The sequence below is a fragment of the Aquila chrysaetos genome, chromosome 1, assembly GCF_900496995.4.
Source record: "Aquila chrysaetos chrysaetos chromosome 1, bAquChr1.4, whole genome shotgun sequence".
NCBI classification, from domain to species: domain Eukaryota; kingdom Metazoa; phylum Chordata; class Aves; order Accipitriformes; family Accipitridae; genus Aquila; species Aquila chrysaetos.
The window spans coordinates 57,818,141-57,830,966 of record NC_044004.1 but is presented as its reverse complement, the minus strand read 5'-3'; the positions used below and the strand labels follow the sequence as shown (position 1 = coordinate 57,830,966).

At 35.1% G+C, this 12,826-nt stretch overlaps 1 protein-coding gene across 8 annotated transcripts in view; it reads left to right on the top strand.

Moving 5' to 3' along the window:
• TBCK (TBC1 domain containing kinase) overlaps nt 1–12,826 on the top strand; it is a 115,813-nt gene that overhangs the window by 31,376 nt on the left and 71,611 nt on the right. For all 8 annotated transcript variants that reach the window (XM_030023508.2, XM_041124791.1, XM_041124796.1 and 5 more), the window contains 9 exons: nt 1,945–2,059; nt 3,635–3,708; nt 4,791–4,932; nt 6,191–6,251; nt 7,319–7,380; nt 8,145–8,206; nt 8,914–9,062; nt 10,079–10,217; nt 11,637–11,736. In XM_030023508.2, coding sequence (XP_029879368.1) covers nt 1,945–2,059; nt 3,635–3,708; nt 4,791–4,932; nt 6,191–6,251; nt 7,319–7,380; nt 8,145–8,206; nt 8,914–9,062; nt 10,079–10,217; nt 11,637–11,736 — 904 coding nt within the window. The remainder of the gene's footprint in view (nt 1–1,944; nt 2,060–3,634; nt 3,709–4,790; nt 4,933–6,190; nt 6,252–7,318; nt 7,381–8,144; nt 8,207–8,913; nt 9,063–10,078; nt 10,218–11,636; nt 11,737–12,826) is intronic.

The following is a 12,826-nucleotide window of genomic DNA, read 5'->3' as shown; positions in this document are numbered from 1 at the left end:
CGCCTCGGGTGCAACGGCCACAAAATTGCACTTCATAGTTACTTTTATTTTTTAATACAAAGAAACACTTTTAAGGCCAAAATACCTTATGATGTACTAATTGTTCATATGCAATTTTTTTCCTTACTGGAAACCTGAATTCTCCATGATTTATTTTTCATGTCTTGTTTTGCAAAGCTGTGCAAAAAGTGAGAGAGAGGATTCTGTTTGCAACCGTTATCGTTAATATTTGCGTTTCAGGCAAGAAACTATACAGGGAAGCTGAAGGCTTGTAAGGTAAATCTTTTACCACAGTGATATCTCAGCCCAAGAATGACTGGGAGGAAACACTACACAGCTAGTGGTGTCTGATGCTGTGGTGTATTATGTAACTTGGGCGTGGGAGGGATGGGGAAGAAAAAGTGCCAGTGACGGAGGAGCGAGATAGTTGTGGGGTTTTGTTTTGGTTTTGTGGTTATTAGCCATGTGGTTTTGGTTGAATTGCTAAGACCTTGAGAATCACTTCCAAATGCTATGTTTTAAGATACAGCAGTGTGGACATATGTTATAATAGATTGCCTTTGTGCTTAAATTTTAACTTAAAAGCATATATTCACAACTAGTGTAAAGTAGTACAGAGCTCTCCTTCTAGGAAAAAGGTTACAGTCTAGAGAATAGCTCCATGTAAGGTAACGTAATGGTGGCCTTAGACTATTATTGAAACAGCTCTTTTCAGTATTTCTGTGTTGCCCTAGTCTCAGAATTTGTTGGAATTGTGGCTTTTGTCAAAATGTAGGTGTTAACTCTTGTGACAAATTTTTGGCATTCCATCAGGTATGAATAGCAGCTAATAAAGTTTTAATAGAGAAATTAATTTTGGTGTTTAGTCAGCTAGTTGGCTTGTCACTCTCCCCAGTCTGTTATGGTCCCCCTCGTTTTGCTGTTACACAAATTTTTAATAAGCAAGAGAAGGTGGTGAGCCTTGTCCAGAATGCTATTGTATGTTATTCTTTAACAATGAAATAAAAAAAGGGGGGATATAAAGTTAGGCCTTTATAAGTAGGTATGCTTTGTCTTCTGGACATTTTTTAAACCAGAGTCTTCAGAGATAAAGTTGCCAAACAGACCTGAAATGTGCTCTGAGGGGGAGTGGTTGGGAAATGAGGAAGGTAAAAAGTTAAAAGGAATCTCTCTGGGTGACATTAGATCTGTGCCTTTTGTTCTTATTTTGGGTGCACTTTGGAAGCCTAATACTGGTGGTCTATGTAAAAATTCCTGTTCACTTGTTCACGGAAACTGCTCTTTAGGGCTATCAGTTCTTATAGTAAATGATAACTTTAGTCAAAACATATAGTTATGTCAGAATGGTTTGGATGGTAAACTTCACCGTTTCTTTCCAAAGACAGTAAGGTTGATGCTTCCAAGGTTGTAAAACAAAATGTGCTGAAAATAAAGCTTTCTGCCCTTTCTTTTGTTTCTTGTTTTAGATGTTGAGATGTCTGAAGACTATAGGTGTGATCTAGCCGTGCCTCTATACTATCTTCTAGATAAGCTCCAGTTAACATCTGAGTTTCAAGAACTTTTGTTCAGTTGAACTTTTCTATGAACATCAATAGCAGACTTAGGAAGAACAAATAAAAATAAAGGAGGGTGGGGTTTTTTTTTCCTGATTACTTGAGGTATATCTCATAGTTTCTATGGCAGAGAATATTTTATACTTTGTCACAATTTTCTGCTGTTTTTAAGGACCAGTTCAGGGTGAAGAAATCTAGCTGTGAGGTATTGAGGAGCTGTGTATGGTACTGAACATATCCTTCCATATTCAATGTTGATCCCTTAAACTGTTCTGGAATTGTAAATGTCTCACTTGTGTTTGAAATAGCTGTGGAACACTCTACGTTTTTACAAATTAAAAAGGGAAACATTCAGTATAACGTGTTCTTTTACTTTTTTTTTTTTTTGCAGTTCTTCAAGGATCTTATGCATAGCATATGAGGTTTTGCAAGGTTTGCAATATATGAACAAACATGGAATGGTCCACCGAGCGCTCTCCCCTTGCAATATTCTTTTGGATCGAAAGGTACAGCTGCAGGAATAAATCTATATTTTTGTTTGGTTTTTGTTTTTTCCTCTTGCCAACAAGTAGCATGCCATGTCATGTATGGAGATTGGGCAGTCACAGCCCTTCTGATGGGGAAAAAATTGCATTTCTGGAAAGGTGTCAGTTTTGTTTGGTTTGTGGTTTTGTGGGGTTTTTGTTTGGTGGTGTTTTGGTTTTTTTAAATGACAGTTTTCCCCCATTTCCTAAATTTCAAATGTATTTTAGATTTTGTTTTTCTCTTTTCCCTTTTTCTTTTATCCCAAACCACTTTTTTCACCCTTTTCTTCTTAACGTGGTAATCTAAGTCTACTTGTTGTCATTGTAATTAGTTGCAAAACCTTCCTAGCTGAATAGGAAAATACTTCTTCTGGCTAATTAGCTGTTAATAATATTTCCTGTGTTTCTTGGTAATCTGATACTTGACTTTTACTTCTAAGATATCAACATACTTTTTTGTTCATGTTAAATTATTAAAATTCCAGTGTCTGTCAAGTCTTTTGTCAAAGACTGTTGAGTTGGCAGTGTGGAATACAGGTTTTCCTCATAAAAGCTGAGAGAAATTAATAGCTGCTGTTGTACTCAGAGCAGTCACTTCACCTGAACTGACAGCTAAACAGCTTAGCCTTTCTGCATAAGTCCTCTCTCCTTCCCCTTCTTATTCAGTTTAGATAGAATAGCTGGATCCTCTCTTTGCAAGGCAGAAACGAAAGAGGAAGAAGGAAGGAAGTAACACTATTTTTTATATACTTGTAAACAAATGAAGATCATAATAATGCTCTAACAAGCAAAAGTACTTCAGGTTTTAAGATATTTCTAAAATCAGTAAAAGAACAGAAGGGGGCCATGAGACCATAAACTTCTAAACTTTTCCCCTGCACTTTGAATAGCTGGCTGATGTAGCCTTCACTGTTGCACCATCTGCAGGCTGGCTGAGTATAATTCAAAATCCAGCAGAAACATCACCTCAGTTTAACTTCCATGCCTATTTTGTGTTGTTTTGGTGTTAACTCTCTGCTTCCACAGAATTAAAGCAAGCACCTGGGAAACTTGTTTGTTTGAAATGTGTTGATACAGTTCAGGAGAGCAAAATAGTAATGAGTTGATGGGAAGGACTGCAGGAGCAAGGCTGGGTAAATGGAAAAGGTGAGGGAATGGTGGTGATGCTTAGGAAGTTCTAGGTTTCAAATAGGATTTTGAACAGTGTTCAAACAGGAAAAATGTTCAATAGAGTACGTAAGCCTTTTTAATTTACCGAAAATATACTGTAACTTACAAAGTTCTGATTTTCTTGTGGTTCCAAATAAGGTGATTATTTAATGCTATTGGAAAGGAAAAGCATTAAAAAGAAGTACCTTATTAACTTGCAGTGGTGTTCTGCATAATAGATGAGACAAAAATGTAAGAGGGTGACTTTTTATAGATATTTGTTTTCTGACAGCTAATGCAACTTGAAATGATTTTTTTCTTTTTTTTTTTTTTTTTTAAAAAACTTAGACACAGATTCTTCCAATGTCAGATTCTGCTGCTCTTGATTGTTTATTTTTTCCTTTTCAGGGACATGTGAAGTTGGCTAAATTTGGACTCTACCATATGACTGCGCAGGGTGTTGATGTTGATTTTCCTATAGGGTAAGGATATAACTACACAATACAAATATACGAGGGATGTATTTTTTCAGGAAATATCTTTACGTTTTGAGGAATCACCTTCAAAAATGTGTTATATGCACAGAGCCCATATTGGTTGTTGTTTTAATTTGTATGTATTGCATACACCCCTTACACAGAAGCTTCTGAGAATGTCGCTGAAGAGTTATCATCTGACATGAAAGACAGAGAATGGGTACCATGGAAGTGTGTTACTGCAACTATGTCATATCTGTCCTTATTGTCTAGATTTGCATCAAATGCTAGTAGTTGCCTGTGACTTGTATTCTGGAGATATAATCTAATTTCAAATTTAGGAAAAAGCACAATCAGTGCTTCACTATTGCACACCACTGTAGGTCTCTTGTCTCTTTATCATTTTGTGATTTATTTTCAAGTGATCTTACTGTCTAGCCAAAGTGACATGTTTTGTTGCAGTGTTTCCTTGCCACTTTTTGGTTTTTTGAGGTGTCATGTTGTTTACAATTGAAATACTGAGCTGATTCTTAAAGGCATGCCCAAAAGAAGTAATGATGTTTCCCTTCAAAAGGTGATTTCAGATATTATTTTTTTTAAGTATTATAATGAATTGTTGACAGAAAAAGTGATAATGTTACTTTAAAATGATCTAGCAGCAGGTAGAATATGTCCTCAACTCCTTTTACTATAACAAATTCAGAAGTTATTTGATGGGAACACTGTCAATGGAGGGGAATACTGCCACTAACCCCAAATATGGGTCTAGGATACATTTATTTAATGTACTCACTATATGTTTTCTTTGAGATATGTAGACATACTATTTTGAATGCTGCTGTTAATTCCTCTCACAAAAAGACAGAGCTAGTGATTAAGATTTGACCTTTTATGTAGTAGGCACTATGTATTTTGCAATTGGAGTGAAACTTTGCTGCAATGTGTAGATTTTGACTTAATAAAATAGAACAATCTGCATTGCTATGAATTCTAGTTTCTCAGAATGCAAAATTATTTTGATTACTGTAACTGAAATGTAGGGTTTTTGGACAGACAAGATACTATTTAATGTTGGTGCATCTTTCTAGGTACCCATCCTATCTGGCACCTGAAGTAATTGCACAAGGAATACTCAAACCAAGTGATCATACTCAGTGTGAGAAGCCTCTGCCTTCTGGCCCTAAATCAGATCTGTGGTCTCTTGGTATAATACTATTTGAGCTTTGCATGGTAAGTAAGAGGATAGTTCTCTTGATTGTGACTCTTGGGGAATAGTTACATTAACTTGATTGCTCTTGAGTATGGGGTTAAGACACTTTGCCCATCAGCCGAGTCCAAATATCAGAATATGTTAGCATTCCTACCTGGATGGTATTGGTGGTGGTTCAAGTAGTAGGATGCTTATTGGCTTGGTATGAGTGTATGTGTTAAGCATGAAGGGCAGCTGCCTGTTAAGCCACAATTATGTCATTGCATGATCAAATTCTTAGCAAGGAATAGCTTCTGAACCAAGAAGTTTCTCTAGATAATTTGTTTTAATTGTGCTTTTAAGCATGAAATACCCATTGCTGTTATGCCCTCATTCTCCTTGGAAAGGATGAGAAACTAATAAAGTTCCATGGAGAGGAAGAGAAGGGAGAAATCTGCCTTACTGCCAGAGTTTAAAGAGCTGTACAGAATTAAGGGTTTATTTGGAAAATGCTTATTTGACTCTAGAAATTGAAATAAATTATGACAGCATAATCTTTACTATTTGTATATGTTAAACTGGGATTCTTTCATTCAAAGACAGCAATGTTCTATAGGGAGGTATGATCTAGCAAATACCTCAATGTTGATATTTAGTCTCGTATAAGGTAACTGTCAGACAGTTACATGGTCGAGAACCAGTTTGATGTAGTGATTAGATCAGGACACTGGAAATAGTCATCTTTTGCATATTGTGCTCTTCTATAAATGTGCATAGTGTTCATAGATCATTATTCTTTTGAATAAGTACATTTTCTTAAAAATGCAATAATATTTTTTGAAACACCTTTAAAGGGGCTTTCAGATGACTTTTCAAAAGCACTAATACAATAATACAAACTATGATGACTACCATGTTTAGTAATTAATTACCTTTGTTCATGCTCACATTGGAAAAAATGCAGGTTTTGAAAGCCTATTACTGAATTAATAATAAAACTGTGCAGGATTGCTAAGGAAGCCTGGGGCTTTGTTTTGCATACGTTTTTTTCGTTTTGCATTTGTTCCAGGTAAGAGATGTTATAAATGATACATTTTTTTCTTTTTGATGGCATGAAAGTGTTTCTGCTATAGTTGGGGTAAATAATGTTTTCTGTTCTAACAGATAGTTTTCCGAAATCTAAAACTTATGTGTAGAAGCTTATTTCACTGTCTTTTTATATATATGGGTATGTATGCTATTTAAATATTTTTATGTAGTAGCATTCAACTGTTAATTTGTTTTTTGTTATTTATTTAGGGGAGAAAATTATTCCAGAGTTTGGAGATAGCAGAAAGATTGAAATTTATAATTATGTTAGGTAAGTAGCACAAAATCAGGGTTTTTTACATTTCCAAGCAGTTCTAGAATTACAGCTTTACAGACTAGTCAGCTTGTTTCTGAAACCAGTTAGTAATTGTATGACACGAAAGAAAACTATCCCTGCACTAGCAGTGCTTGTACACCAAATCCTAAGCAGGGAGAAGCAGGATGCAAATAGGAAGACGGAAAATAAAAAGAGGGCTGAGAAGTGTATTACTGGATCCAGGCTTTTGTTTCTGGCTTCACCTACAAACTATAAAACATTACCGTAGATGTGGAATTTTTTCTTAGTGTAAATGAGTCTGGAAGTGGGACTATTCTGTGGCTTTTAAAACTTGATTTCTTGTGGGGTTTATGTATAAATCACAGGAAGGGGAAGGACATGAATTTGCAATTTGAAGCTTATCAGGAAGTTGTTATTATCCAGAGCAAATAGTAATACTGTTAGTTGCTGTCAGTAGAGACATCTTTTTCATTCAGCACTTAGTGCTTGGGTACTAAAATTCTGACTGTTTGGTAAGTGATTTCTTAGCTTTCTGAAGCATTTCAGTCCCCTTCAAGTTGAATGCAAGTTATTGGTAACCTTTATCCACTGAAAAACATTCATGTCCTGACTTGAGAATTATTGTCTCAATAATGTGTTGAAAACAAGTTACAAAATACTGCTAGTATTATCTGCAAGTAGCAACAAAATGAAAATTACTTTGAGCTTCTATATGGAGTTATTTTTAAGTTCTTTCAGGGGTTTTTGTTGTTTTGGTTTTTTTAATAAGTGGCAAGACTGTTTAAATTTATTTGTCAGAACCTGACACTCTGGATTTACTAAGCCTGCAAAAAGATTTTCACTGTTAAATTAGATGTGCTACTTTACTTTCTTAGGCTTCAATTTTCTGTCTGCATAGGTGATAATAATAATTTTCATTTCTAATTTTGAGAATTTACTTTCAAGTGATGTGGTAATGTCAATAAAAAGCCAAAGTTAAGTGCTTTTTATTGGGGTGGGGTTTTATCTGATAGCCTTTTTAATTGGTATCACTTAACTTTTTATTGTTTTGTTTTTCAAAGGCTGTGTAGATGATATTGTAACTGTATTGGCTGAAGAACATGGTTGTCTTGATATTATTAAGGTTTGTGGAACTAGTTCGCTCTTCCATGCTGTCTTATCCAAAACATTTTATTATTGCTGCATAGTATTTCACATATATATATTTTTTTTTTTTTTTAACTTATTTGGTCACTTGATGGATTGCAGTATGAGGGAAAATTTTGAAGTCTAAACTATATATCTAAGGTCCCTTCAAATAGCCAGTACTGGTAATATTCATTCTTTCCTAAAATTACTGTCAATCTCAGTAAATGTTAGTGCTGTCTGTATAGTTTAAGTTATACATTTTCTTTAAAGTGTTGGGAGTTAAGTATTTTTCTTCTAGAAATTTAGTCTTCTATTTGGTCCACTTTACACATTCTGATAGTGTAGGCTTATACAGTTCAATTCCTCCCCACCCCCAAAATTAATCACTGAATTGTAGAGTCTGTATATTTTGAGACATTGTGTAAAAGGATTCCAACTATTAGCAGAAGGGAGTTCCCAGGTACTGCATTGTTTCAAGCTGGATACAGAATATCTGAATTAAAACAAAAATAAAAAGCTGCATACATTGCAAATTTTTCAGTTTATTTTTTCCCCAAAGCAAATGCCGGGTTGGGGGGTGAGAAGAATTACTTTCCCAGCATTTTGGTCTGACACAGCTAACCTCATATATGTGTAGGTGTGAAATTTTATTGCCCTCAGAGGAATAGCCTGTATGTTAAAAGTTAAGTATGAGCTAATTGGCTTGCTGAATTAAGACAGTAATAAACAGACCTCCTCCATATTTTTCTTATGTTCCAGGACCTTTCTGAAAATATCATAGCTCTACTGAAGAAATGCCTTACATTCCAGCCTTCTCAGAGGCAAGTATTCAGTCCAAATGCCTAGTAAACTCTGCTGGGATACTATGAAATTAGAAGACTTGTTGCTGAACCTTTTGTGGAATACTGATTTGTGCTACCTATAAGAAATTCTTTGTTTTATTGCTTTTCAATGTTTAAAGGAGAAGAATTGAGGGGAGGTGGAAGTCAAGTGTGCAAAACCTTGAGATTGAATCTGAGTATTTTGAGGGAAAACTATTCAGGCATTTGTAGTTCTAAGTTCACAGCTTTTAGTGATTCCATGTCTGGAAGTTGGTGGTGGTTACTATAGCTCTGTTGTAGCCAGAATTAGGGCTGCTTTCTTCACATCTCTTCTTTCAGAGTACTTTTTCATTATGTCAGTCTGCCACAGCTTTCTTCTGAAAAACAAGTATGCTTTTATTCTTTAATCAAGGCTTTGCACTTTCATTTTTCCATCTCTACTTAGCGGAATTAAAGGGGAATTAATAAAATAGTTGCTATGTACATTAAATGAAGATGAGATCTGAACTTGGGCTGTAAATAGACTGCATGGTGTGTTGTGCATCGTGAATTGAACAAAATTGGTAGACATTTTTGCTATAAAAATTTCTGAAATCCAATATAATTTAAAATAACTTGCTAATATTTTTTTACTGGGGACATTTCTTACTGAAATGTAATATTTTTGGAAGCAATTTACTCTTAATGTTTTATTCTCTTAATTCAAGGCCAACTCCAGAGGAATTGCTGCATGACAGTTTGTTCAGTGAAGTATCCTCAGTATATCCTCTCTTCCACAAACCTGCTGGTCTGTTCTCATCTTCTCCAAGGTGTGCTAATTTAACGCTTCCTGAAGACATAAGTCAATTATGTAAAGGTAAAAGCATGTAGTGTGATGAATGTCATTGGAGGGGGAAGGAAAATGTTTTCATGTTTTCTTTGAATACTTTGCTGGAGAGAAACTGTTAAATGTTACAATACTACATTCTTGTAATAAGTTGTTTAATGGGCAGAGATATATGCAAACATGTTTTGAGAGAAGTGTGCAAGTCAAAGGAGGGCATCTTGATTTTGTGCTTCAACCTCAGGTAATAAATAGTTATCATTAGTGTTCAAGTCCAGCTTGGAATATCAACATCATCTTTTGCCTTTAGAATTTGGACATCTGCATGTACATGGCAGTTTGTTTCACTAAATTGTGTTGTGAATTGGTAATGAGATTCTACTAGATCATAGCATGAGATGATTTTTTGGAAGTATTGGAAAACTAAATCCTTGTGAAAGAGGTCACATTCTAGAATAAAAGGCGACTTTTCTAAGTTTAAAGCTACAGTATGCTGAAATTGTTACCACTCTTAAGTCCTCAAACTTTTTCTGATGAACTCGGAGATTTCTACATGTTTAGAAAAACTCATTATACAATTTTTGGAGACTAAGATTTTACACCTTGTTAGTATGGGTATGGTATGTGAAGGGAAGATAGATAACTATTCAGTATGAATCACTAGTTTCTTATTTTTACTCTTAGCACTGTGTTGTGTACAAAATAGTGGTTTGGGGGATTTTTTTAAAAGACACACAGGAAGCAAAAGTCCACATTTTGATGTATTTATCTGATTGGTTCTATTTTCTGGCACCAAGGCAAACTGCAGAAATACTTGCTTTTTTTTCTGACTTCTGCCCATCTGCTCTTTCCTTAAATCTACCTAAAGGGCACTTGCAAAGGGAAGAACAGTTTTCCTCTGACTTCACATAAAGATCTAGGACCTTTCAAGCATAAGAATTTTCTTTTTTTTTTTTTTTTTTTTTCAACAATAGGTGTTTATAGTGGTAGGAAGAAATACAAGCTGCCTAAAAAGCTGTAACTCATTTTTATGTGGTTTCTCCTAATAGATGAAGATAGTGATTACCTAGCAGAAAGATCAATTGAAGAGGTTTATTATCTCTGGTGTTTGGCTGGAGGAGACTTGGAGAAAGAACTTGTAAACAAGGAAATTATTCGATCAAAGCCACCTGTCTGCACACTTCCCAAGTAAGGAAAGAGAAGCACTTTAAGGGAAAGGAAGATGGATGAAGGCCAGTGATACTGAGAGAACATTTTGGTTTGGTTTTTCGTTTCAAGACCTGTATGTGTGAAAAATGTTGAAAATGGCATTCTTGAACAGCAGGAAGTCATGTCACCCAATTTAAAGGCATTAATTGAATGCCTTATATCTGTTGCCTAGCTGCACTTCACTTTCTGAAATTTGAAGAAATGTAGGTGAAGTGGAAAATACTGAACTGGAAGTCCCTAAATTTAGCACACTTTCCAATAGCATTAAGTTTTAGTAAAAATGTCTTGCTATGCTTCAACAGCATATTTGTAACTATAATTTAATTTAATATGTTCTGTAGCAAATTCTCATATTCTGAATTCTCTTTCACAGAACAGCAGTGCTGAATGGTCAACCCAATTATTCAGCAGATCAGCTGATTGCTTTTTTGTAAAATGCTTAGTTTTATGACTTATAATTCTGTAACAGCATTTTAGTCATTAATACTTTTATCTTACTGCTGTACACATTGCAATTTTGTGTAGTATATTCATGTTTTAATCCCACAATCTTATCTTAGTAAGCATAATTATGTGTCCATATAGATCAATTTGCTGGTTCTGGGTTTTTAAAACACATGAAGTCAGTGTACAGCCAGAATGCAATATCTTGGCGAAAAAGGTGGAATTAGCTTTTAAGTAGTATTTTGGTGGCAAAATTACTGTGAGATTTCAAGGGTTTGCCTATTTCTGTACTCAGAGGTGAATGCATGTGCTTTTGAATTATGAGGGGGAAAACATTTTTCGTCATACTATCTATTTCAACAATGCAATCTGACTCCGTTTTCTAAGTGATACTGAGAATGTTAGCTTAATTTCTGGAAATCAGTTTCATGTTGTCTGCTTTAACAATATTAACATTTTAACAATAAATAGACAATTTGTGTATACCCTTTCTCGGATGTATTTGTATCCTTAGATGGACTGCAACAGAAAAGGTGTGGGTCATACTTTTGCTTGTTTTTTGTCATGGTGGGAAATGGCTTGCATATGACAATAATGTTTTATTTTTGCTTTTCACAATAAATGGCAGTCCTGCTCTGTGCCAGGTCAAGGAATAAAAGAGAATATTAATCCCATATCTCATTACTTTTCCTTTGTGTGCAAACCAAAGTTACAGAAAACCTGAAATGTGCCTTTTTACAGCAAAAACTGTTTGAATAATTTAAGGTGATTGTACATTCCCTTGATAGCAGGTTTCATGCTCTGCAGAGTCAATACAGTATACTTCTCAGAGCTAGTATTTTGTTTTAAAGAGGAAACTGATTGATGTAAGAATTTTCTATTTTTTTCCTAACTCAAGTCTTATGTTATAAAATGACCTGATTTTTTTTTTTTTTTTCCACCTCCCTTTTGAAGCTTTTTGTTAGAAGATGGTGAGAGCTTTGGGCAAGGACGAGATAGAAGTTCCCTCCTAGATGACACAACTGTGACTTTGTCTCTGTGCCAGCTCCGAAACGTAAGAAGAATATTGTGCACTTGTTCTTATGTCTTTCCTGCAGAAATATTTGTTTAAAGGGAATATGGAACAGCAGCTCCTACTGCTGTTCCTACAAATGTCAGTGTTACTAATTCCAAGAGAACACTTCTTGGCGTCCGAGTCAGATTCTGATTTATGCTATTAAATTGCTTTGTCTGCAAAAGCTTATTAAATTTAATTTATCTTCTGTCCCTCCATACCCTTCCTGTGTCCCTCCCTTTCCTGATTTTTGTTACCTGCTTTGTTCTGGTGTAGCCCAAATAGTTCTGTAGTACCTGATATTCTCCACGATTGCTCAACTAATTGGACAGTGAGTGTTTTCTTGCATTCTGTAATTCCTGTCTGTAGGTGGCTCACATTATTCAAAAGAAAGATCAACTCAATTCAGTTGCAGATCCTTAAAGGCTTTATACCTAACATTGAATACCAAGTTCCCAGTAGTTAATTACTAATCTTTGGAATGTATAGCTATTAAACAACTAGTTCAAAAGATCACTTCAAAGCATTTTGCCAACATGCAGTAATGCAGTTTTCTTTCATCTTCAGTGGAAAAATCAGCATATGATAACTCATAATTTTCCCTGATGTAATGATCAGTTACAAGATTTACTGCATGTATCACTGAAATGTTTTAATTGTTCACATGTCTTTACATATGTAGAGCTTTATTGCTGTAGAATTAGAAATTTGTGCTGCACTGTTTGCAGCTTGCTTTTTATAGTAGTGAATGCAATACTGTCACAGTCTTTATAAAAATACCTTTCCATATGATTACAAGGGTTAATATAGAAAGGAAGGTGATTCCTGAAGTCTTGATCTCTGCCACCATTACCGTAATTTTGGGGGCAATGTGGCAAATACTGTGTAAACATATTTCTTCAGAAGAACTTTGCATTACTTCACACAAATGCATGAAAACAGACCAAAGAACTGGGTTATTTTGTTTGCTTGGTTGGTGGGGTTTGGGGAGCAGTGGGGAGGTTAAGAATATACAATGGCTATTTTAAAGGTAGTACACACTGCAGCTCCTACTGTTGTTCCTACAAAAGGGCCGTTTTTAAGGCTTTTT